At 39.6% G+C, this 25108-nt stretch overlaps 1 protein-coding gene across 2 annotated transcripts in view; it reads right to left on the reverse strand.

Moving 5' to 3' along the window:
• The window catches only part of COL17A1 (collagen type XVII alpha 1 chain), a 64337-nt gene extending 48805 nt beyond the window's left edge, over positions 1 to 15532 (reverse strand). For both annotated transcript variants that reach the window (XM_069098885.1, XM_069098884.1), the window contains exons 1-6: positions 15312 to 15532; positions 7354 to 7416; positions 5237 to 5281; positions 2903 to 3007; positions 1733 to 1864; positions 883 to 930 (exon numbers count right to left, since the gene is read on the reverse strand). In XM_069098885.1, coding sequence (XP_068954986.1) covers positions 883 to 930; positions 1733 to 1864; positions 2903 to 3007; positions 5237 to 5281; positions 7354 to 7405 — 382 coding nt within the window. In that variant the 5' untranslated portion in view covers positions 7406 to 7416; positions 15312 to 15532. The remainder of the gene's footprint in view (positions 1 to 882; positions 931 to 1732; positions 1865 to 2902; positions 3008 to 5236; positions 5282 to 7353; positions 7417 to 15311) is intronic.
• Positions 15533 to 25108: the final 9576 nt, after the last annotated feature.

Genomic DNA, 25108 nt, shown 5'->3' on the forward strand with positions numbered 1-25108 from the left:
AGAAGCTGAATGATTGGCAAAATGATCACACCTTTAGCTTATGAGCCAGAGTTAGGATTTTAAACACCATTATTCTTATCTTCAAGACCTATATTTTACTCACTATAATACACTGTCTTGTGGTACTTAATAAATGCTGTCCACGTGCAAAAGTAATAGCGAAAGTTAGCATTTACCCAGTTAATTCAGTTTGTCTAGAAGAAGAACAAATGTTAATTGTGGTTTTAAAAAGTCAATTAGGGGACGTGAATTGTACAGGTTAGCAGACCGCAAGGATTGAATGAATTCAATAATAATGATTGCCAAGTTTTCCCTTTGTTTTTCTGTTATTTGTTTTTTTCCTACTGTAATCAAAGAAATGTGAACCTTCCAGCATTAGAAGAGTGTCATTAATTAATATATGAGGATAAAAACGCAACAAAGGGTAGAAAGGTATTTAAGATTATGTTGTCTTCTGGACTTTGCAAACCAGAAAAATGTGGCAAACTTTGGAGCAAGGTCACTAAAAAAGTCAGGGGCAAGTGATGGGATATATGTTGTTTGGGGTTTGGATGATATAACCCACTCTATCTTATTACTAGGACTGTCCTATTTATCCTATTTTGGAAAAAATATCCCCACATTTTAGTCTGTCCTTGGGGATGCCCTTGTCTAAGCCTTTTGTAAATGTCTGACTTCATGCTGGCAAGTGAGTGTGATTGACTATCCATGAAGATGCTTTAGTGAGCATGGCATAGGTTACTGTATCTTCAGGGCACATTGATAGTACAGTACTATCAGAGTGCTTCAAAAATAGCTATCTAACATAGGATGTTTCCCTTCTATGGCAACTTTTCATGGCCATGACCTCCCATTTCCAAAAGAAATAATGAAAGAACGTACCAAATTCCTTTCGAGGGTATTCTGGAGAAGAATTCCCACTGGAGCTCCCTGAGGAAGAATCAAACATTTAGCATAAATGTAAGTGTGGACAAGTGGGGCTTCTGAGAGGTTTATTCAACACAGGATGGTACATTTTGAGAAGAAAATGAAGAACCCTTTTCACCATCAGTTCTCAAAGGAAAGACAAATGATAGATAGATTTATAGAATAAATGATTAATATCTCCCATTGGATTTGGTTGGAGCTCTTTATTCTAGTTGCTAGTCTAAAATTGGTTCTGCCATTAATAGGAGTTTCAGGCAAAGAGGTCTTCATCTTTGTGATGAATTTCCAAGGAAGTAGTCATTCTTACACACATACCCTCTTCATTCTCTTTCATGCAAGTTTCTTCTTTCTTACTCTTACTACAGTCATATCAGCATGGGACCCAAGTGCTTGAAAAGAGATAAATGTGCCCCTGATTGTAGGGATGCCTACAACTTTGGTAGAGAATGGGAACCTTGTTGGAATGAAACCCTGAACCCCACTTTGTCCTAAAGTACTGACCCAGTTAACTATTATATCTGACTTGTAGTTCAGACTTCCCATGCATCTCACCCACTACATAGAATGTGGCTAGCACTAAATCTATTATGTTAGTATTCTCTACATATGGAATTAATATTCCTAATAAACCATGCAATAAGATATAGCCAACTGGATGTGAGTCCATAAAATATTTGAGAGAAGAGAGGAAAAGGGAAGAGGGAGAGAGGGGAATGGAAATGATCAGTGTTCCATACGTGGCAAATGCATGAGGTTGACATTAGCAAAAGGGACAAGTCATTTCTACAGCCTATAGTACTGATACCTTCGTATGTTGCATGGCGTGTGGCATGACTTTTCCTTTCAAAGGTGGAGCCTGGTGAATTGGGGAGCGTAGAGGCAGGAGACTGGGCCCTCCTATAGCTGGAAGTAGAGGCATTCCCTCTTAAACTTCCACCTATAAATATGAAAAAGATGGACTTTTATAGTATTCCTGCAGAAATGAATTTGACAGTTAATGTGTTCCCAAACAAACTCAATAAACTCAGGCTATGCATAACAAGTGATCATAATAAAAGTATAGAAAAGGAGCCAGTGAATGTCTTTGGCTGTTTCTTAAAGGAGGAATATTTTCACATTTAGTGGTGAAATGACATTTTTATCCTTATAGAGTTGGTGTTACTGCACCTCCCACTGGCGACCCATGAAAGAAGGGAGAGCCTATGGATTCATGGCTACTCAGTTTTTGGAGCCAGCAATATCCCAAAGTAGGGGGGAGGAAATCAAGCTTTGGAAAAAAAATGATGGAATTTAAACAGACCACTGTTCAGTCGGACCCTAATACATGTAGATATGAATGTCTTATTCATCAATTAAATAGGGGTTCCTTCTCCCCACTAATGGAAGAAGCATTTGGACCAGGTTATTTCCAGGGTACAGAATTTCTTCACAGTGTTCTTGTAGCTTACTTTTTTTTTTTTGCCTGAAAAAGATTGTTTCCCTAGGAATGAAGGGTTCCATGGGAAGCTTGACCAGTGGAGTCTTGCACAATGCTACTCTGATAGCTTACCATGAACCCAACACCGAAGGTTATTTTGTGGGCTGTGGTTATAATTATTGCAGATGGTAAAACTGGAAATTATTTTAAAAAACGTTATACATACTTGAAAGGAGATGGCTTAGAGTTGGGTAAGAAGGAAGGGAATTGAGTTAGGTAGACAGGCAAATGCTTTCTCCATTAAGTCCTATTGATTAATTATTCATGTTTACATTTTGATTTTAAGATGAATTATCACAAATACTGATTATTTTTAAGCCACACTCAGTTGGAATTATATATTGTCTTAATGTTCCCCTCTCTTGGGAAGTTGGGGACGCAGTAGAAGCTGTTATCAATCTCCCTATACACACAACTTTGCTGTTTCCCATCTCCAGCTTCTCCTGCCTTGGATTTCTGTCTCTGCTCCTTTAGTCCCTCTGCCAATACTGTACTTACTGGAGTTTATGTAGCCACTGCTGCCATGGGTTAAACTGTGCTTCTCCAGCCTACTCCCTCCAGAGACAGATGACGTTTTAGCATATCCATTGCTGTTTCCTCCTTCTGCCAGAAGCAAAAACCAGATTAGAATTTGGGGGTTGGAGTAAGGGAATGAGGCAGAACTCCTTTGCACTGAGGCCATCCCTAGAGAATCTTGACCCACACTCAACATTCCCTTTGCTTTGATTTCACTCATTTATACTTTCGTCTTTGTATCTCTCTCTACTCTAGGGATTCTTACTTTTTTTTATGTCATGGACCCTCTCTGATGAAACCTACAGAATAGGTTATCCCAGAATAATGTTTTAAAATGCATAAGATAAAATACATAGAATTATAAAAGAAACCAATTATATTAAAATACAGTTATCTAAATATTAGGAAAAAAACCCAAGTATACACACTCCAGATTAAGAAGTCCTGCTTTAGTACCTTGCATAGTGCTTGCATATATTATATAATGTATAGTGTATAATAGTTTTATAAATGAATTATAACTTGTTATAATTGTATAATAACGTAACAAAACTGTGTAATCTTTTGTTTTCAGAGCTTAAAGATACCTTGCCAATCATTCTTTCTCATTTTATAGATAGAGAAACTGAGGCCAAGAGAGGGCAGTAACTGTTGCTATTCTCTAGTTGTTTCGTGTCTTAATGGAAAATTTCCTAACTAGACCGGAAGCGCTCTCTGCTTGGACCTCATGTCACCTCCTTCTTGTGTCTCCCCAGTCATAGGCTGGATCATTCTGTGAAAGCTCAAATAAATTAGTAGTATCATTAGACCTGCCTTTGGTTTAAGAGTTAACTAGCCTACTGGAGTTAAGCGTTTTTTAAAATTTTAAACCAATGTGCCTGAGGACTAACTAAATTAAGTCATTCACATTAAAATCATAATTCAACCAGCATTTTAAATAATGAATTTAGATATGCCAAGAACCTCGGATTTTTTTTTTAAGCAATTGGGGTTAAGTAACTTGGTCAAGGTTACACGGCCAGTTATTTTGTGTGGGTGCCAAGTATCTGAGGCTGGAACCGATCTTGGGTCTCCCGACACTGGGGCAGGTGCTCTTACTGCGCCAGCCACCTGGCTGCTCCAAGAACCTTGGATTTTGAGTCAAAGGTTTTGTGTGACATTAAACAAGTCAGTTCACCTCTATTGACCTCAGTTTCCTTATTTCAAGAAAATGAAGAGGCAGGACTAAATGGTCTCTAAAGTATCTTTCACTTTTAATTTCTAGGACACCATGATCTCACTTTAGCCAAAATCATGAAAATGGCACATTATAAAAATATGCATTAATATTGTATTCTTCCCCAAAGACAATTTATACTAGGATAATTGTGGTTATCTAGGTCAACTGGCCATTGCAGAACTCTGAAGCATATTTCAGACATTGTCTCTGTTTCGTGACTCAGCTTTCCTCAATTTCCAGCTTACTTCAAAACGTCAGTGATTTTTTATATATATATCTTTTTGGAGGGCAATTGGGGTTAAGTGACTTGCCCAAGGTCACACAGCTAGTTTGTTTTTGTGTGTTGAGTGTCTGAGGCTGGATCCAAACCCAGGTCCTCCTGACTCCAGGGCCAGTGCTCTATTCACTGCGCCACCTAGCGGCCCCAGTGATTATATTTTAATCATATTTATATAACACACAATGTTTGGCATAGGGTCTTCAATTGAATAAATGCTTAAAAATTGAATAAATGCTTGTTTAATTCGAGTAAACTGAGTTGAATGCTTGTTGTTGTTGGAATCATTGGTGGCTATTTGTAGGAATTTTCTTACTATCTTTTTTAACCCTGCCCCAACCCTTTTTACTGAAATTAATCCCCATTCTCCTTATGGCAGCCAAGTGCAGAGTGAGGTACTCAGTGGATACTCACATGTTAAAAGCACCATGAAACCTTCCTTTTGGCTTGAGGGTAACAGTCTAATTGGAGTGATAAGAATTTTAGTTTTAAATTGGTGTGTTCTTGTGGCAAATTTATCCATTTTAAGTCATTACCATTAAAATTATCATGCAAGCAGGTGGGAAGGTGGCAAGTACTTCACTATCCAGATTTCTTTCTTACCACAGTTTAACCCCTAACACTTCTGTGTGCTCTTAGACAAAAAGCTTGCTTCTGGGTATGTCTAAATATATGTAAAAGTCATTCAGGACTTCCATGATGGTGATGATTTTAGATATGCCAAATCTGTAATTATATTCTCATAGAAATTGTGCGATGGTAAACAGAAACACAAGATGCTTTATTTCAGGTGGCTAGCACACATAAAATAGTTACTTACTTGGTGGTAAAGATGTAAGTCTTGTGGTTACTGTTTCAGTGATAACTAGGGAAAGAAAAAGAAAGAGATAAAATGGTTTATCCCACAGAAATTTCCTTCTAACCCTGGACAAGTTGAGGCTGGGGCAAGTAGGATGATCACCTGCCTTAGTCTAACTACAGTACAGCTAACTTTCACAGAAGTCTTTGCTATAGGTCAGAGATGTAACTAGGAATTCGGGCACCTAGGGCAAGTGTGTGTGTGTGTGTGTGTGTGGTCTGTTCCAGTTAGGTATATTCAGTCCTCCAGTGAGTCCATTTCAAGTCTCTGTTCCTCATAATAACCCAACCCTCTAGGATAAGCAAGATGGTAGAGTGAGGGATGTGAGTAAGGGATGCCGTGCTGATGATATCTTTGGGGCTGGTGACTCCGGGTGGGAGAGGGAATGGGAGGCAGTAACCCTGCACTGTGTAGGACTGATAGACCAGAGTTCTCCTACAAGGAGGAAATAGCCTCAGTGCCTGGGAAGAAGATCTGGTTAACCACTCTAGTAATGGCTCTGTGTGTACCAGTTATGTTTGGGGAGAAGATATAATTTGACCTGTGGTGTAACTGAATCTGTTATAACATGTCATGTTACATTAGGGTCCAGCTGTTTGGGGTATCTGTGTTTTGTTCTTGGATGTTCTGTCAATGTGACTCATAGCAGCCAGCAAAATAGAACATCTCTGAATGGGGTGTTTAAAGCTCCTTATTCAACAATGGAATCCTATGCTATGCAGGTTTGGCATTGGAAAAGACCTTACACCTCTTCCCATGACTCACTCTGCCCCTCCAGACTGATCTGAGCTGCCTTGGCTGGGGCAGGAGGCTGGCACAAAGCCTTTTGTTCCTTTTGCTTCCTTGAGACTCGGAGGCACGAACAGGACACGACATGTTTCAGCTACAGGCAGCAGTGTCTTTAGGGCACATAAATCACTGTGTGCACTGCCCCCAACATTTATCGAAGGGAAAGTGAGTCAAAATGAAGAAACAACACAACTTTGAAGGGGAAAATGAGTCCCAAGAGGGGAATGTATACAACGAGGAGGGATCATGGGAAGTTAACCTTCGGCCACTAAGTCTCAAACTTGCCTCTTTTAGTAATGATTGGGTAGGTGTGTGGGGGTGTCTATGGGCTGGTTGTCTATATCGGGTATTTATAAAACTGCCAGTGATTGGAAACAATCCCCCTTCTCCATCTTCCTCATCCTCCTCCTCTTCCTCCTCCTCCTGCTGTCATTGCTGTTACTCCTGCTGCTGCTACTATGCCTACTACTACTGTTCCTGCTGCTATGGCTGCTGCTGCTGCTACCACTACTACTAAATAGCTAGCATTTATATATCACTTTAAGGTTTGCAAAACTCCATACATGGATAATCTCATTTGATTATCACAACAACCCTGTGACAAAGATACTATTATTATAGATAACAAAACAGAGATTGACAGAGGTTATGAGCCTTGCCCAGGGTCACAGCAGAGTCATGCTGCCTCAGTTGTTTGAGCAGAAGCATGAGATTAGGTGAGGAATAGAAGCAGCTTTTAAAAGTTCAGCAACACAGCTCTCACAAATGGTGACCAGATTTGAGAAAGGGTATGAGGGCTTTCCAGAAGCACCTCATTGTAGAGCTCCTGGGATTCCCTATATACATTCTATTTCAACTTAAAGAATCCAGTTACAAAGCAGATAGAGTGATGGACCTGCAGTGAGGAAGACCTGAGTTCAAATCTTGTCTCAGACACTTAATTAACTTAATCATCTTTTTGTGTTTATAAAATGGGAATACTGATAACATCTACTTCACAGCATTATTGTAAGGATCAAATGGGATAACATGCACAAAAAAACTTGGTAAATTTTGAAACATTATTATATAAATTTAAGCTATTTTCATTATGCTTTCATCTAGAGATATTGGAAGATCACAGAAAAAAAAAAAGCTAGTTTTCTATCTGAATTACTAAAGGAGACCAGTTGAAAACATCCCAAAGAATTTCATTTGTTCAGTTTCATGGCATTTCTATGGTGTGATCAGTGTTTTTTTCTGTGGGATGTTGACCATTACAACATAAACTCAGAATTTGTAGGTCTTGCCTCTTTCTGTGACTTCGGAGCCTTCTCTCCTGCTTTTCTTGGTTCCATCCATATCATAGCCACCTGAGAAAGAAACAGAAACCAGGAAAAGTCATTCCTTTTATTGTCACTCCCCTACTCAAGAACCGACAGAAACTCCCTATTGCTTCTAGGACAAATCTCAGACTCCTTAGATAGGTGGTGAAAACCCCCGCCATTCAGCTCCCACCTACCTCTTCAGGCTGATTTCACATTATTCACTTTCTTGTACACTATGTTCCAGCCAAACTGGTCTACTTGTTTCTTGAATTCTGAATTCCTTCTCCCATCTCTCTAACTTTGTTAGAGAGGCTACCCACCCCCATGCATGGCATGACTCCTTCCCTACTTCCTCTTAGGACCTCTATCATCTTTCAGGGTTTAGTTCATATGTCACCCCTCATGGGAAACCTTTCCTGAACCCCCAAGTTGCTAGTGACCTCTCCTTTTTCAAATAATAGCATCTATATTTACCTGTTTACATACTGTATGTGGTATCCTTCCTCCCTCCCCTCACCCCACTCCCAATGTAAGGTCCTTCATGGAAGGGATTGATTTTCATTTTGTCTTCGTTCCTGGCACATAGTAGGCATATTAGCACTGCTTTTTGTTTGGATAATACTGGATCCCTTGAAGAGAGGAGGATCACAAAGCTTTTATAATGCAATTGTTTCTCCATCTCCTGACTCTATATTTTCATTGGTTATCCCTCTTGCTTGGAATGTGCTCCCTCCCCATCTACCCCACTTGGCTTCCCTCAAGTCTCAACTAAAGTCCCACCTTTTTCAAGAAGTCTTTCTTGGTCTTCCTTAATACTGATGCTTTCCCTCAGATATTCCCTCTAAATACCTTCTCTATGTCTTGTGTCTATCTAGTAGTTTGCAAGAGAACTCAAAATCATGTCATATGAGATTGGTTGAAAGAATTGCAGCGGGGTGGTATAGTGACTAGATGGCTAGACCTGGAGCCAGGAAGATCTGAGTTTAAATATGACCTCAGATACTTGTTAGCTGTGTGACCCTGGACAAGTCATTTAATCTCTATTTGTCTCAGTTTGCCCATCTGTAAAATGGATATAATGGTAGTGTCTATCTTGAAGGGCTGTTGAGAAGCTAAAGTGAGATCATATTTGTAAAGCAGTTGGCAAACTGGAATGTGTTATCTAAATACTAGCTATTATTATGTTTATGGGTACCCTGGTGGTTCGGTGGATAGAGTGCTGGGCCTGGCCTGAAGTCAGAAAGACCCATCTTCCTGAGTTCAAATCTGGTCTCTGACACTTAATAGCTGTGTGATCATGGGAAAGTCACTTAACCCTTTTTATCTCAGTTTCCTCATATGTAAATTGAGCTGGAGAAGGAAATGGCAAACCACTCCAGTATCTTTGCTAAGAAAATCACACAAAATGGGGTCACAAAAAGCCAGACATGACTGAAATGACCAAGTAACAACAACATTATTATGTTTAACCAGGAGAAAGGATGTTATGTAGAAGAGAGATAACATTTGTTACTGTAGGTAATCAAGAGGATGTTAAATCACCCAACATGTTGAGGATGTTCAAGACAGGATTTCTTGTTTTTTTTTCATTTTGGGGGGCAGGGCAATTGGGGTTAAGTGACTTACCCAAGGTCACATAGCTAGTAAGTGTTAAGTGTCTGAGGCTGGATTTGAACTCAGGTCCTCCTGGCTCCAGGGCTGATGCTCTACTCACTGCACCACCTAGCCAGTCCCAAGACAGGATTTCTCAATGCTTTGAGTAGGATTTGGACAGGCCTCTGAGGTTCCTTTCAGTCCTGAGATTGCATGCTTCTATAATATTCTCCCTTTACTCAATTCAGTGTCTATCTTGGCTCTTGCACTATGGAATCTGTTCCTCTGCTTAAGCCCTTTTCTTAGAAGAATCCTTGGCTCACTCTCCTGTCCTTCTTCACCTAAGACCAGGCCCATGGTAAAGTAGCCATCAGAAAAATTGCATTCAGTCTGTGGAAAGGCAGACCCTGGCTAACTAACTGCCCCTACTCCCTCATTGTGTTTTCTCAGAGACAGCTTAGCTGCAGGCTGGGAAGGAGGAACCACAGAACAACTTTTGGCTGAATCTGAAATGCCGCAGAAAGTATGTATCCCAGGGCCAAGAGGAGGAGCTCAATAAACAGAATAATTGACTCTAGTCTAATTAAAAGGTCATCCTTAACTTGTGACTTGAACTGCTTTCCAGAAATATCATGAATAATTTATACCAGGCAAACGTATGTTGAATTTAACAATTTTCCTAGAACCCTTCAGTGGGCACTAATTGAGGGCCCTTCTTTAATAAACTGGCCTTTAGCGATGGACTAATGGCCTTTTTCCAGAGGGAGGCATTTCATTGCCCTCAGAGGCTGTTGGGGGCAAACAATATGGCTATTTTCTATTCTGCGGAATTATGTCAATAATAAATGTCAGCTCCTGAGGGCTCCTGGCAGAGTGGAAAGAGTTTTAGGCCTGGTCATATAGACATGGGTACAAATTCCAGGTGTGCCATTTATTAGCTGTGTCGTGACCTTGGTTAAGGAAGGCACTTAACCTCAGTGTATCTCAGGAAACTTGCTAGGGTCCAACCTTAAGGTTGGAAAATACATTAGGAGACCATTTAGTATAATCTCCCCATTTTACAGATGAGGAAACAGTTAAAAGAAGTTATGTGATTTGCTTGAGGTCATACGGATGGTGTCAGAGGAAAACTTTATTTTAATTAATTAATCAATTAATTAATTTTAATTTATTTATTAAGTCCCAAATTATATCTTTTGGAGAAAGGTGTGTGTGTGTGTGTGTGCGCGCGCACATGTGTACGTGTACCCAGGTCTTACTGACTCTAAGGCTAACCTTTTAACCTTTATGCCCCAGCGCCTGTCTTCACTCACTATTTGCCACAGTACTGGAATTTCTGAGACAGGTCAAGAGTGAGATTGCTGGAAGCATATGTGTCTTCCAAGAAGCTGAACCAATCAATTTCTGGCCAACGCCCATAACACTGGGTATAGGGATAACTGAATAGAAGATTTGCAATTAGAACTTTCTCTCTGCTCTCTATCCCATGTTCTAATCCAGGGATATATGGTCATTGAACCTGTAGGCTATGCCATATTCCCATAGCTTTCCTTAGGTCTAACTTTGGAGTCTTATGGATTTTGGGAACACTGTGCATGGTTCTGGATTCAAGACTTGGGCATGGGCCATGTGTACCTTCCCTTCTCCCTAACTCCCCTCCCATCTCATAGGAGAGGTCATTGCTCATATCTTAATAAAGCACTGTTTCAGAATGAATATATATATTTTTAAAGCAATCAGGGTTAAGTAACTTGCTCAAGGTTACACGGCCAGTTATTTCTGGGTGTGATGCTGAGTATCTGAGCCCAGATTTGATCCCCAGGTCATCCCAACACTGGAGCCAGTGCTCTTACTCGCTGAGCCACCTGGCCGTCCCTGAGAATGAATATTTTTAAACTGCCATACTGACAGACCTTAGAAATCAAGTTATGAAACACCCTAGAATGAAAAAGGAGCCTCTTCAGCAGATCCAAGGATGTATATTCTAGTTCCAGCAGGATAGTTTAATTAAGAGTTACTTGGGATAAAAAAGACCCTAAATCTGAAGTACCAGTTCTTTCTTTTACTAATTATGAACCTCTGGCCAACTCATTTAACCCATCTGAGACTCAGTTTCTTCATTTCCAAAGCAAGGAGAGAAATACTTGCATTGCCTACTACCAAAGGGCTTGGTAAACTTTTAAAATGCTATGTAAAATGAGGTATAATTATTGCTATTTTCATTAGAAACAGTGGTGCTGTTGAGCAGTTGTGTAGCTATTTATTATGAGGCAGATATGTTTTATACAGAAGGTATGTTTTTTAAATTTGAAAATATCCAGGGACATTTCCTTACAACATAAAAATATCAGTACAATTGTTTGGGTCCATTTGCAAGGGCTGTCATTTTCTGTTTTGTGGAAATGAAATTGTTTTAGGTAAATCACTGTTAAAATTGTTCTCATAATTGATCTCTAATACAAAGGCAAGGGACAACTTAGATGGCACAGTGGATAGAGAGCCCAACCTGAAGTCAGGAAGACTCATCTTCGAGAGTTCAAATCCAGCCTCAACTGGATTACTTACTTCTTAACTTACTTCCTAACTTTATGACTTTGGTTAAGTCACTTAACCTTGTTTGTCTCAGTTTACTCATCTGTAAAATGAGCTGGAGAAGGATATGGCAAACACTGCACTATCTTTATCAAGAAAACCCCAAATAGGGTCACGAAAAGTTAGACACAACTGAAATGACTGTACAACAACAATAAAAAGGCAGGGACAACCGGGATGTGTCAATGGATAATAAGCCATCTTAATGATAGGATTTGTGAGGTAGCATGGAACCTTGGATAAGGACCATAGTCTTGGAGTCAGGAGAAAGCAGAGATCAAATCTAGCCTCTGATATTTACTGACTGTCTGTCCACAAGCTCATTTTCCTCATCTGTAAGATGGGGTTGAGTACCTACCTGATAGTGATATCATGAGGACCAAAGGAAATAATATATCTAAAGAAACTTTGCAAACCTTAAAGGGCTATATAAATGTCATTTTCTTCCTATGGCTCCTAACCATCAGAAGAGGAGGAGAATCTATGTTTTTTCTCTCAGTCTTTATTTTGGGGAACAATGTCTCTATTTTTTTTTAAAGGATTACAAAGGATGTGTGTCTTTTGTACAATCTCCATTCCTCCATGATCTATACATTACTACATTTTAAAACCAAAGAAGAATATATACAGATGTATCCTGGTAAATATTTTAGCAACCAGTTCTCTGAAAAACAAACAAACAAACAAACAAACAACAAAACCCAAACAAAAAGAACACACGACAGACTATTAAGTTTGATCTGCATTATTTACAATTCTCCAACACTTTTTCTGTGTAGACAATCAACAAAACAATAAATCAAGCCCTGATTTGTAGCATTTGCTTATTTCTAAAATGTAAATGCTCATACCAAAAATGTAACAATCTGCTCCCTGAGTACATATATGTGTGCGTATATCTATATTTTTACACACATGTGTATATTTGTGTGCATATATGTATGTATATACATATACCTATACACATATACCAAACAACCTAGGAATGAATAATAATAATCATAACTAGTGTTTAAGGTTTGCAAAATGCTTTCTATGATCTCATTAGATGCTCACAACAACTTTGTGAAGTAGGTGCTACTATTTTCCATATTACAGATGAGGAAACTGAAAATCAGAGAGGCCGAGTGATTTGCCCAGTCATATCAAAGGTGGAATTTGGCACTCTGTCCAATGAGCCACCTAACTACTCCTCTACTGTGAGGTCACCAACTAAAGGCTAGATGACTGCTTGTCAGAAATGTTATTGAAATAAATTTTTTTTCAGGTATAGCTTGGATTAGGTGACTGCTGAAGTCCTTTCCAACTCTGACATTATAATTTGAGATGAAATTCAAATTCATTAACTTTTGAGTGGCAGTCCAATAGCGCAGAACAGATTAATTGGGTTTACTGAAGGTGATAATACCAGGGGCAAAGGTCATTTCAAAAAGATGCAGTCACACCCAAACTCTTGGATCTTCAGCCAAAAATGATGCCTGATTATCCTTAATCTGGGAGGACAATGATTGCTGCTTGGTCTTTTTTCTTTTAGATTTTTAAGACCATGGTATCCCAGGGTAGAGAGGACTAGGGAGAAGGGATGGAGAAGCCTGGACAGGAATGTCAGTGCCAGGCCATAGGTAAGAGCTCATTGAGTTAGGACAGCATTTTCCAAAAGAATTAAGCCAACCAATACTTTGGGGCTTGAAATACATTGACAGAACCACTAGAAACTTACTTCTGTAGGAGATCTGGGGATATGAAATATCCTTAAAGAGAGGATTTTTTTTGTTGTGTTGTTTGAGTTGTGTCAGACTCTACACGACCCCATTTGGGATGTTCTTGCCAAAGATACTGGAGAGGTTTACCATTTCCAACTCATTTTACAGATGAGGAAACTGAGGTAAACAGGGTTAAGTGATTTGCCCAGGGTCACACAGCTAGAAAGTATCTGATGCCAAATTCAAACTTGGGTCTTTCTTTCTGATTCCAGGGCTGGCAATTATAGAGCAAAACAGAGGAAATTTAAACCCATTTTCATATCTCCTAAATAGAATATAAGCTACCTGAGGGCAAGACAGGTTTGTTTTTTATCTTTATAGTCTCACCACCTATCTTGTAAATGGTGAGGCTCAAAAACTATTTGTGGACCTTGCATTAATTAGATGCTTCTGCTTATCTGATGCCACAGCAAATGCACTTTTATAACTTGAGCCCAAATTTGGTTTTAGACATAAGATGCAGCTCTAAAGACTATCACTGGTTGTTTCTTATTTCACTTTAATTGTATACTTCCAAGGATTAAAACTCCAGCTTGAAATAGATCCACTCATTTTCATTGTCCTGTTTAAAATCTTGCCATTTTCTCCAGTAACTTCTGCTTTGGTTGATGTCTCTGAAGCATATTCACCAAGAATTTCATACCCATCACAATAGAATTTTGAATCTAACTTGTACTCTGCTGCTAAAGAATACTCTTCCAACATGGAAGGAACGATTTTGCTTTTCAAAGGAACTCTTTTTTTTAAAACAAAATAATTTTTGATGCTTCCTGAACCTGTGAATATATCCAATCCAACTGTCTCTTAAGCTTCTGCTTAAGAAAAATGGAAAGTGCCCTAGGCCAAGGAGAAGTTAGCGATTTGGCAATGAATCAGTTTCATCCAGGAGACGCAAGGCAGCATGGTGAGAATAACATTGGATTTGGAGACAGAAGACTTGGGTTCCTGTCCTGCTACTTATTAGCTGGGTGACCTTGGAGAAGTCACTTAACATTTTTCCCTCCACTGTAAAAGAATGAGGAAAATAATACCTGCCCTGCTTACCTTTTAGCATTGTCAACTTGGGGGAAGAGCCACTGGACGAGGGATTTAATTTAACCCAAGTACAGGAGTTCATCTAGAGAAGATATGATAGGACTTGCCAACTGATGGGTTGGAGTCTGTTCTGGACAATAGTGTGAGCCATGATTGTTCTAACAAGCCCCATTTATGCTAGGACCCCCCAGGGTGCCATTTAGCATTTCATGTACTCCCGATGCCTCCTGAGATATTCTAGGAATATTTGTTAAGAGATGGATAGTCAGGAATGCCAAGATTATAGATACAGGGATGGAACAGACCTTAAAAGTCATCTAGTCCAACTATAGGGTATCATTTTACAGATGAGGAAACTGAGACCCAGAAATGTTAAACTACTTGTTGAGGAACACATAGGTTGTGATCTGACATCATATCAGTACTCTGTTAACTAAGTTGTACTACTTTCCTATGAAAAGGGGAAATTTTATGCTATGGGAAGTCATACCAAAAGATCTAGACTCCCAGAGCACATTCTCACCTTTGCTTAGGCTCTGATGGTTCATTCACTAGGGCCCCCCCCCCCCCTTATCTACCACTTTTCTCCCACATCTGATGATCCTAGCTAGGAGCTTCAGCCAGATCAGGCTGATTTAGAGCTGAAAGGTAGTTCAGAGTTTATGTCATTTACCCCCTTAATTTTAAAAATTAGGAAATTGAGGCTAATAAAGGTTAAATGGCAGAGGTCAGACTTTTAATTCCAGAGCAGCAGTCTGACCAACAGACCACATTGCCTTCTAATTAAACAAAACAAAACCAAATTTGTACCTCGATGAGCTATTTCCTCTATCAGCATTAGCAGACTATTCTGATAATAACAATAGCTTACACTCAATTTAAGAGCCTTAAGGTTTATAAAGCATTTCATATACATTGGGAGAATCTCAAATCAGATTTTCCAAACAAAGGACTTACCTAGATTGCTTTCCTGAAGGAATGGAGAACCTCTTTAGATGAAACCCCCCTCTCTCCTCCCCTGATGTTTTCTTCTTCTAAAAATGTGCAGCGAACACTTTTTATCCCGCCCCAGCAAAGGTGTGTTATGGCTGAGTGATCTTTCAAATATGCTGGCTTCTCTCCCCCTCCTCCCCCTTTTCTCTTTCAGTAACTCTGCTCCCAAACAAGTCCTGACAAAGGTGTGGCATGGTTTACAGCTTTACTCCACCCTTCCAATTATCTGACACTTGCTGGATACAACTGGCAAAAAAAAATCTGCCTCCAGGAATCAAACTTTATAGAGCTCCTTCCTTGCTGCTTAGGTAGATTAATCTTTTATGGGCTCCAAGACGAAAAGGAACAAAGGTTCAGTATAAAGGAATTGACTGGGAGTTGTCCTTCCTCTACTGTAGTCTACCTTAAATACCACCATAGTTTGGGATCCTCCATCCTATGTCTAACTTTACCCCTGAGTGCATGCCTATGGTACCAGGGGTGGGCTCAGGTAGGCAGGGGACAGGAACAAAGGGCCTCAGACAAACTGAAATTTGAGATGTTGTGTCCAAGTCTTTCCTTTTCTTTTTGAGTCTACTCCACTCCCCCACTTTTAATGTTGCCCTCCTACCTTGGCCCAGGTCTGCTCCTGCTGCCCCAGATCCTTCAGGCAGGAAGGAAAGCACCTTGCCAAATTCATTAACACTTAGGGGTAGAGACTTAATATAGTAATCAAATCTGACAGGAAGACTTGGGTTGTTGGGTTTGGGGTTGTTTTTTTTCTTTTTTTTTTTTTAATAGAATGGTGAGGGCAATCCTGAGGCCAAAGGAATATTAGTTCTGCTGCTGGGATTTCAAATATTTTGGCACCTGGATGGGAGGAAGATTTTGGGATGAGGCAGATTTTTTTGGTAGTTTGAAGATCGCTGCTCTAGCAACATCAAAGTACATTTTTGTGTCATTGCAGACCCTTCAGTACTGGAGGTTTCTATTGGGGGTGATGGTGACGCCATGGGGATGGAATTGGCCAATTCCAAGTAGTTCCAACAAAAGTGTGGATCAGAGGTTCCTTAGCCTGGGATCTACACACACCTTTGAGTTCATGAATTTGGATAGGAAAAATTTACATTTTTATTTTCATGAACCTCTAACTGAAATGTAGTATTTTCTTCAATTATTTAAAACATGATTTACATGATTGGGAGAAGGGGTCCATAGGCTTCACCAGAGTACCAAAGGGGTCCACGACACAAAAAAGGTCAAGAACTTCTTGTTTAGAAAGAAATAGGTCTTAGAGGATCCTTCTCCCCACCCCTCTGCCCCCAATAGCTCAGAATTATTTGAGGAGGGTAAAAGCTAAACCTTGAAGTAGCTGTAACTGATCCTCTAAGCCATTAGACGTTTGCAGTTTAGACTGACAACACTGAGATGTCCTAGAGGAATTCTGGAATCCTGGAAGGGATAGACAGTGTGTTTTCAACTGCATGACACTTATGTGAAGGTCTGCTCTGTGTCATAGTGAGCACCCAGTAACAACTTTTACCCATCTTGGCATAGGGAAAAGAAGCCAGGCACTATGTGCTTCCCTTCTATCCCACATCCTCCTCTCCCCCCTCCCAGAACCTTAGTTGTCTTATCTCCAAAATGAAAATTATAATATTTGCACATGGCTGTTGTGAAAATAAAATGAGAAAATACATGATAACACTTTCCAAACTTTACAATGCTATGTAAAAGTAAGCTATTATTATTATCTGTGTTAATTTCCATTATTAGCCCTGTTCTTAGACAATTGGCTCACAGCTTTCAGAAAAACTCACTATGGTCCCTAGACACAGAACTCAAGCTCATGGAATTTTGAGAATCTTGGAATTAGAAGGGACTTTTAAGACTGGGGAATCCAAATGGCATCTCAACAAGAATCTTCTCTGCAATCTCCCCCATGGGTAGGCATCCAGCCTTTGTTGGAAGCCCTCTGCTTCAAAGGAGCTGCCTGCCTTCTGAGGTAAGCTGTTGTGCTTTGGGACAGTGCTCATCCTTATGAAGGTTTCCATACATTAAACCTAAATCTCCCTTTTCATACTCATGGTCCAGTGCTTCTAGTTCTGCTCTCTGGGACAGATAGAACAAGATAAATGCCTCTTCCACAGGACAACTTTTCAAATACTTGAAGACAGCTTATAGTTTCCCATCTCCTCCCCGCAAATATTTGCTTCTTTAGGCTAAACAGAATCAGATCATCGTAGAATTTTAGAGTAGGATGGAACCTCAGCGTGCATCTTTTCCAACCTGATGCCAAAAGGAATAGCCACTGGAACTTAGCAAACAAGTAGTCACCTAGTCTCCTCTTGAAGACCTTCAATAGGGGAAGGGAACCCGCTGCATCCTGAGGCACCACATTCCGTTTATGGACAGCTCTAATGATTAAAATGTTTGAAATTGAGCCTAAATCAGTCTCTTTGCAGCTTTTAGTAATTGCTCCTGGTTCTGCTGTCTGGAGCCAAAGAGAAGTCTCATTCCTCTTTCATATGACAGCTGTTCAAATACTCTTAGACAACTATTATATTCCTCCGGGATATTTTCATTTCTAGGTTAAATATCCTATGTTCCTTCAAATCATCCTCATATGGCAATTTTCTGAGTCCCTAGAGCGCCCTGATGCTCTTTCCTTTGGTTGGGTGGGAGCAATTGGTCACTGAGTTCCCTCCTTACCAAGTCATTAGGGCCAAATAATATGATGTAGGTAAAGCACTCTGCAGGCTTCAGAGCACTATAGAAATGTCAATGGCCACCATCATCCTCACAGCAGCACAGAAAAAAAGCATTGGTGTTATATTGTGGGGAGTCCATTGGCACCTTTCAGGTCTTTGGGTCAGAATCTTAGCTTATTGTCCACAATTTCTGGCCATTTCCAAACCATGTCTCCTTCTTCCTTATCCTTTCCTCACCAGAACCTTGAACAATGTCCTTGGGACCTTGGACTCTGATAGTAAAGCTTTTGCCTTATCTTGCCTGACCTCAGGCCTACACATCAGTTCTCAGCCATTTCCAAACCATTTTTCCAGAGCACGTACCCTGATCCTTTTCTGGCTACCTTTTATGTGTTGTCTTATGCTATTAGAATGTAAGCTCCTTGAGGACAGAGGTTGTCCTCTTATATTTTTGTCCCCAGCACTGCACACAGTGCTTGGCATGCAGCAAATGCTTAATAAATGCTCTGTCTTGTGATGGAATACTACTACTGTCCTGTAAGAAAGGATGAGCAGGTTGATTCTATTTTTATTTTTTTGTTTTGTTTTTTGAGCAGGCTGATTTTAGAAAAACGTAGAAAGACTTCCATGAAATAGTGAAGAGTGAAATGACTAGAACCTAGAGAAGAACACTGGATACAGCAATAGCAATATTGTTCAAAGAATGACTATGGACTAAGCTATTCTGAGAATTAGAAATATTCAAATCAACTACAAAGGATCTGTGAAGGAAGATGCTGTCTACCTCCAGAGAAGAAAGAACTGATAAAGAGAAGTATGCATAGTGTTGTTTTACACACACACACACACACCCCTATATGCCACATACATAGATATATGTCTGTGCAAATGGTGGCCTTCTTTAGTGCAGGGTGGGGAGGGAGGAGGAAGTGAGATAGTTCAGAATTTAAAATGTAACAAAAAAAAATTTAAAAAATAAATGCTTTATCATTCAGAATTCAATGTGATGTTTTGATGGATTTGTAATTTCATCAGGGGCATGCTCCCTCCATTGATAGAGATAGTAACCTTTCTAAACCATCTCAAACAATGAGATTCTTGTCTGTGTTTTTCCATAAATTCCCCTTGGAGGCCATAACCATTGCACTGAAAGCCTTCGTGTGATTCTTTTGGTATCACAGAGATGCCAATGTACTAACCGGACTGTCCATTTTTATGTCTGTAAAGTATGTTGTAAACTTTAAAACCCTCTAATAAAAGTAAATGATTGTCTCTCTTTTGGTTTCTTAGGCACAAATCATTGTTTGGTAACAAGCTTCAACCTGCTTATATCCATCATGTGACTTTCCATTGTCACCTGAGATATAATTTTAATTCTTCTGAGATTATAGTGAGCCATGATTTATAGCCGTATGCCTTCCCTGGGAGAATATTAGTATAAAACAGATGGCATTTAATAATAGCTAATCTTGTGCTTATTATGTGCCAGGCACTGGTCTAAGTGCTTCATATTCATTCTCTTTTTGATTCTCACAACAACCCTGGGAGGTAGGTGCTATTATTTCCATTTTACAGATGAGGAGGCAAATAGGAGCTAAATGACTTGGCTAGGTTCACATAGCTAGGAAGTATCTGAGGCTATATTTGAACTCAGGTCTTCCTGACCCCAGATCCAGGGCTCTGTCCACTATGCCACCTACTGAAAGCTTATCACAGTTTCCCAAATATAATCAGACAATCCCTTTTCCTACCTGATTCCAGCTCCAGAGATTATCAACAGATGAGCCTATCTGAGATACATCTACTGATGAACTAAGCATCTTTGTCACCCAGGAGTCATGGACCAACTTGTGCTGGTGATAAGGATCAATTAGAAGGGCCTGAGGGAAAGCTTCCTTTTTGGAAAAGAAGATTTTGGGAATTATAGATTTAGAGCTGAAAAGGACTTCTGAGACTGTCCAGTATAACTTCCTCAGGGAGTACATTTCAGAGGCAGATTAAACCCAGGTCTTCTGACTTCAGAGCCAGCATTCTTTTCCCTGTACCATGGTTCCTCTTAGAGGGAATGGACTACATTGTGACTGGAGGAAGTACAGTTCCACCCTATATGAAGCCAGAAGGATTCACGAGTTATCATATTTAAGAGGCTAGGCAGAAGGCAGGAAAGGAGATCCCAGTAGTTGTTCAGTGTTGGATACATTCACATCCCCAGACAAAGAGGACTCACTACAAAGGGGAATAGTAGCCATCAGTGAGATCACAATTTGCTTCATACAATTTCTTTACCTAAGTTAGCATTCTTTGATCAGAGCAACCTAGCCAGACTCCCACCTCCTGGCCCCATTGCTTCAGAGTCGCCAAAGGACATCCCCCTCCTTATAATTCCTTTCCAGAATTTAAGACTGTTTAGTTCTGGACCCAGCTTACTATCTGTCTTTGGTGATGACCCTGGATCTACACAATAGATTGCCTATCTAAGTCAATAGATGGCCTATCTACCTGCTCCTCAGTCTAAACCACAGGCTTTTCATTACACTTGGTTTTTCTGGTATTATCAGGTCTATCCCTTTTGAAGGATTGCAAATCTCCTTCAGGAGGACTTGGGAACATCCTGGGTCTTGGCGCCATCACTGCAATGTCATCCAAAAGTAAAAACATCTGGAGAGTCTCAGAGGAACTCTCCATTTGGAATCTGAGCAGGAAGTCTTACCTGATAAGTCACCACCTCTGGTGAATGTATTTCTCTACTTTATTCCTCATTTGACACTCCTAACCTGAGGGCTGAGAAATAGAATTATCTCTGTGACTGCACTAATCAAAGATTTGAGTATGAGAGTATGTATGAGTGACTTCTTGTTAAAGGAAAGCCCCGAAGGCTGTGTTTTGTTCTATCAAGTGAAATGCTCTTCTTAAATCAATTTGTAATAAATATAGCAGGAACTTGTATTTTCTATCCTGTCAATCACATGACTCTAAAGATGGGATCTGTAGTAGAAAAATCTTTTGCTAAATTTGAGTATTCTATTCCCCTATTTTCATCAAGGAAACCCTCAATACATTTTCATTCATGTCCAGCCTTTTGTGACTTGGCAAAGATATTAGAGTGGTTTGTCATTTCCTTCTCCAGCTCCTTTTACAGATGAGGAAACGGAGGCAAACAGGGTTAAGTGATTTGCCCATGGTCACACAGCTAAGTGTCTGAGGCTGGATTTGAACTCAAGAAGATGAGTTCCCCTGACTCCAGGGCTGGCTCTCTATCCACTGTGCCACCCCATCACCCACGATACACATATAGTCCTTGTCATAGAGATTTTATGAGAAACTAGGTGCATGGACTTATAGTGATTGACTTCCTCTCAAATACCTCTTTTGGGTAATAATATTTTCCACAATGTTTTCTCACCTTTTTTTTTTTTATTTTCTCCTCCCTGAGCTATGTTAGAAAGACACCCATCAATGTTTTCAAAATTTTGTCACTTCCAAATGAGCTTCCTCTGTCTGAACTTGGTCAGCACTGAATAACAGAGCCTGGTACATAGTAAGCTGCTAACAACGGCTTTTTTCCATTTGTTCTCAAAATTCTTTCTTTAATTCATTCATCTGGTTCAGCCTCTCTTCCCAAGATGGACAATGGGTCCTGAGATGCCAGAGTTCAAATGTGGTAGGTCCAATGGTTAGTAATGATGAAAATAGGTCATTATTAAAATGTTGATGAATGTTTCATTTTTTTGTCTTTTATGTTCTTTCAATTTCATCCCTAAGCTGTGACCCATTACTGAAGCTCATAATGACCACATCCAAAACTTGTAGGCTCAATAAAAATCCTAAGACTTATTTTACTCACATGAAACTTCCTTAGGAACATGAGAATCTTGCTTTCATTTCTCAAAGTCACATACCCTACCAGAAACTGAGGCCACCAAACATTGTACCAAACCTAGGAAATCATTGGAATTAGGAAATCTCATCTGCAGATTGGTACCTGCCTTGCAATTTATAGTCTTACAGAGTCACCTTGGGCATTGGAAAATTAAGTGCCCTGGGACTAGTGAGACTTGACCAGAGTCCCATTGCCAATTTGTATTTTTTTTTTTATGAGCAATCGGGGTTAAGTAACTTGCTCAAGGTTACACAGCCAGTTATTTCTAGGTGTGGTGCTAAGTATCTGAGCCCAGATTTGATCTCCAGGTCATCCTGACACTGGAGCTGGTGCTCTTACTCACTGGGCTACCTGGCCACCCCTGCCAATTTGTATTAGACCTGGGACTTGAACCCAGGCCTTTCTGATTCTGAGGCCAGCTCTCTAGCCATTATTCCTACATATGTCTCTCAGGCATTGAAATCATGAGGATTTATTAAATGGCATATAAAGAATACAAAAGGGACTAATAGCAGTAACCCTGTTGACAAAGGAACAATTTTAACCCACCTCCTAGCTCACTTACTCTTTTTTTTCTCCTACTGATTATATAGTTTGCAAAACAAACAACACCCACTAGTCAAGTCTTCTATATGCATGAGTATTGCAGGGCACTAGGGGATGGTTCCATTTCAGCTATGTTCTCCTTTACTCTGCACGTCCCTTGCCCTTTATTCTCTGCCTTCATCCTGGCTCCTAGTATCACCACTGCCTTTCCTGTTGTTTTCTTTCAGCACAATCTTTCAACATTTAGATTGACCTCCTTTCCACTTGATGAGTAGCCTTCTGGCCCTCTCTACCTGGATATCCTGTTAGCATCTCAAATTTAACACATCCAAAATGGAACTTATCATCTTCTCTCCTAGATCTGCCCTTCTTTTAAAGTGTACTGTTTTTGGGGTGGCTAGGTGGCTTGGTAAGAGCACTGGCCCTGGAGTCGGGAGGACCCGGGATCCCCACACAAAATAACTGGCCGGGTAACCTTGGGCAAGTTACTTAACCCCAATTGTTTTTTTTTTTTTTAATTAAGTGTACTGTTTTTGTTGAAGGTACCATCTGATCTTCCTAGTTATTTAGGTTCATATATTTAGATTTCCTTCATTTTTCCTTCCCCTTCCCATTTCTCTTTCCCCTACATAGCCAATCAGTTGCCAAGTTCTGTAGATTCTATTTATCTTTCATCTCTCCCATCTGTCCCCTTCTCTTCATTCATAGGGTCATAATACTGGTTCAAACCCTCGTCACCTCTCCTCTTGAAGTGTAATAGCGACTTCATTGGTCTCCCTGATTCCATTATCTCCCAAGCTCTAATTCATCTTCCACACAGCTATCAAAACAATCTTCCTAAGGCCCAGATCTGACCCTGTCAATTCTCTGCTCAAGAATTTTCAGTGGGGGACCACTGCTTTTTGGATAAAATATGAACTCCTTCTCTTGGCATTTTAGACTCCAGAATCTGACTCCAACTTTGCCTTGTCAGGACATTTTCTATCACTCCTCATGCACTCTATGTTCTAATCAAATAATTGACTCAATAGCTCTGTCTGACATTCTTTCCTTTGCCTCTATGTGCTAACAAGTCAGACTCCACTCCTGAAATGCTTTCCTTCTTCAGCTCTCCTTTTCAGAATCATTCCCTTCTCAGATCAGGTGTCAGCCTCTGTGAAGGTTCTCCTGATTCACTGGATGTTAGTGCACTTTCTTTCCTTTCCTTCTCTGTGTACAAGCAGTATCCCTTCAGTCGAATGTCAGCTTCTTGAGGGGAAGGACTGCTTTATTTTTGCCCTTGCATATCCAAGCCTAGTATGGCAGAGGGAATGACACCATGGTGTAATGGAAAAAACACTGACTTTGTAGTTGTAGAAGCTGGGTTAGAAGTCCATCTCTGTTAGTTACTATTTGTCTGACCGTGGACAAGTAATTTAGATTTCTTTGTGCCTCAGTTTCCTCATCTGTAAAAGAAGAAATTCTTTTAGATGTTCTCTGAGCTTCCTTCTAACTCTAAATCTATGCTCATCACTTTCATATCCAATGGTTTTTTTCACTTATATGGCATGACCACTCAATCCCAGAGAGCCAGATGTTAAATTTGGAATAAGTCCACCTGATCTCCTTTCTGGATCACTATGTTCATAGAGCTTTTATTTTATTTTTTAAATCTTGGTAACCATCAATAACCATCTAAATACACCAAAATAAAAAAAAATAACCACTGTTCATGGAATATGGAGCTTATCTTTTAAGAGTATATATTAATAAGATAATAACAAAATGCCTAACTGCTTCTAAGTTCCTTTTTGAATTCTTTATTCTGTGAGGTCTTTCAGGTTTTGTTGCTCATTTATTTTTTTAATATAATTATATCCACTATGTATTTTTTATTTCTGCTTTCTTGTCTTGTCACTCCTCAAGACACTCCATATGTCTTCCTTCTTTCTTTGTATTTTTTATATTTGTCATTCCATATTGTATAATGCTATTTCATTATGCTAATATGCCACAATCTGTTCAGTTATTTATTCTCATATCATTGGACACATGGGTTGTGGTTAGGTTTTTGCAATTAAGAATATTTTTTGTACAGATAAGTCTCTTAAAAACACACATAGGTAGCACCCTTAGAATATCACATCAAAGAAAATGAATGGTTTTGATTACATGATTTTTTGTTGATCTCTATATGCATATTTCCTTAGATTCATATTCAGTTCAATTTAGGTAAATTCAATGGTACAACCACTGTGTTTAATTAGTATTAATTAGCATTAGGATTGGACTAAATGATCCCCAGCATCTTTTCCAGCTTTCTCAGATTCCATGTTCCTATTGTGTCCAGTGAAGTCCATCTGTGTTCACTTTGCTCCATATTTAAATAAGGAAAACTCCTGTACTGTATTACAGACCTGAGAATAATATGTAGCCAAATAAAGCAAGGTTCCTTCTGACCAAGAAAATAAGAAAAAGTCTTCAACAGTTACAAATTATAGTAAACACATAAGAAAGGTACAGTATATTATTATACATCAGAGAGAGAGAGCTATCTCCCTGTAACATGAGGTTAATTATGCCTTTAATATCTACCTTACACAGTTAATATAAGGAAAGTGCTTTGTAAACCTTAAAACATTATAGGTGGGATTTGTCATTATTAA

The sequence above is a fragment of the Petaurus breviceps genome, unplaced genomic scaffold (assembly GCF_028583685.1).
Source record: "Petaurus breviceps papuanus isolate PSGF00001 unplaced genomic scaffold, PetGlider_PUasm1.0 37, whole genome shotgun sequence".
Classification (NCBI taxonomy): Eukaryota; Metazoa; Chordata; class Mammalia; order Diprotodontia; family Petauridae; genus Petaurus; species Petaurus breviceps.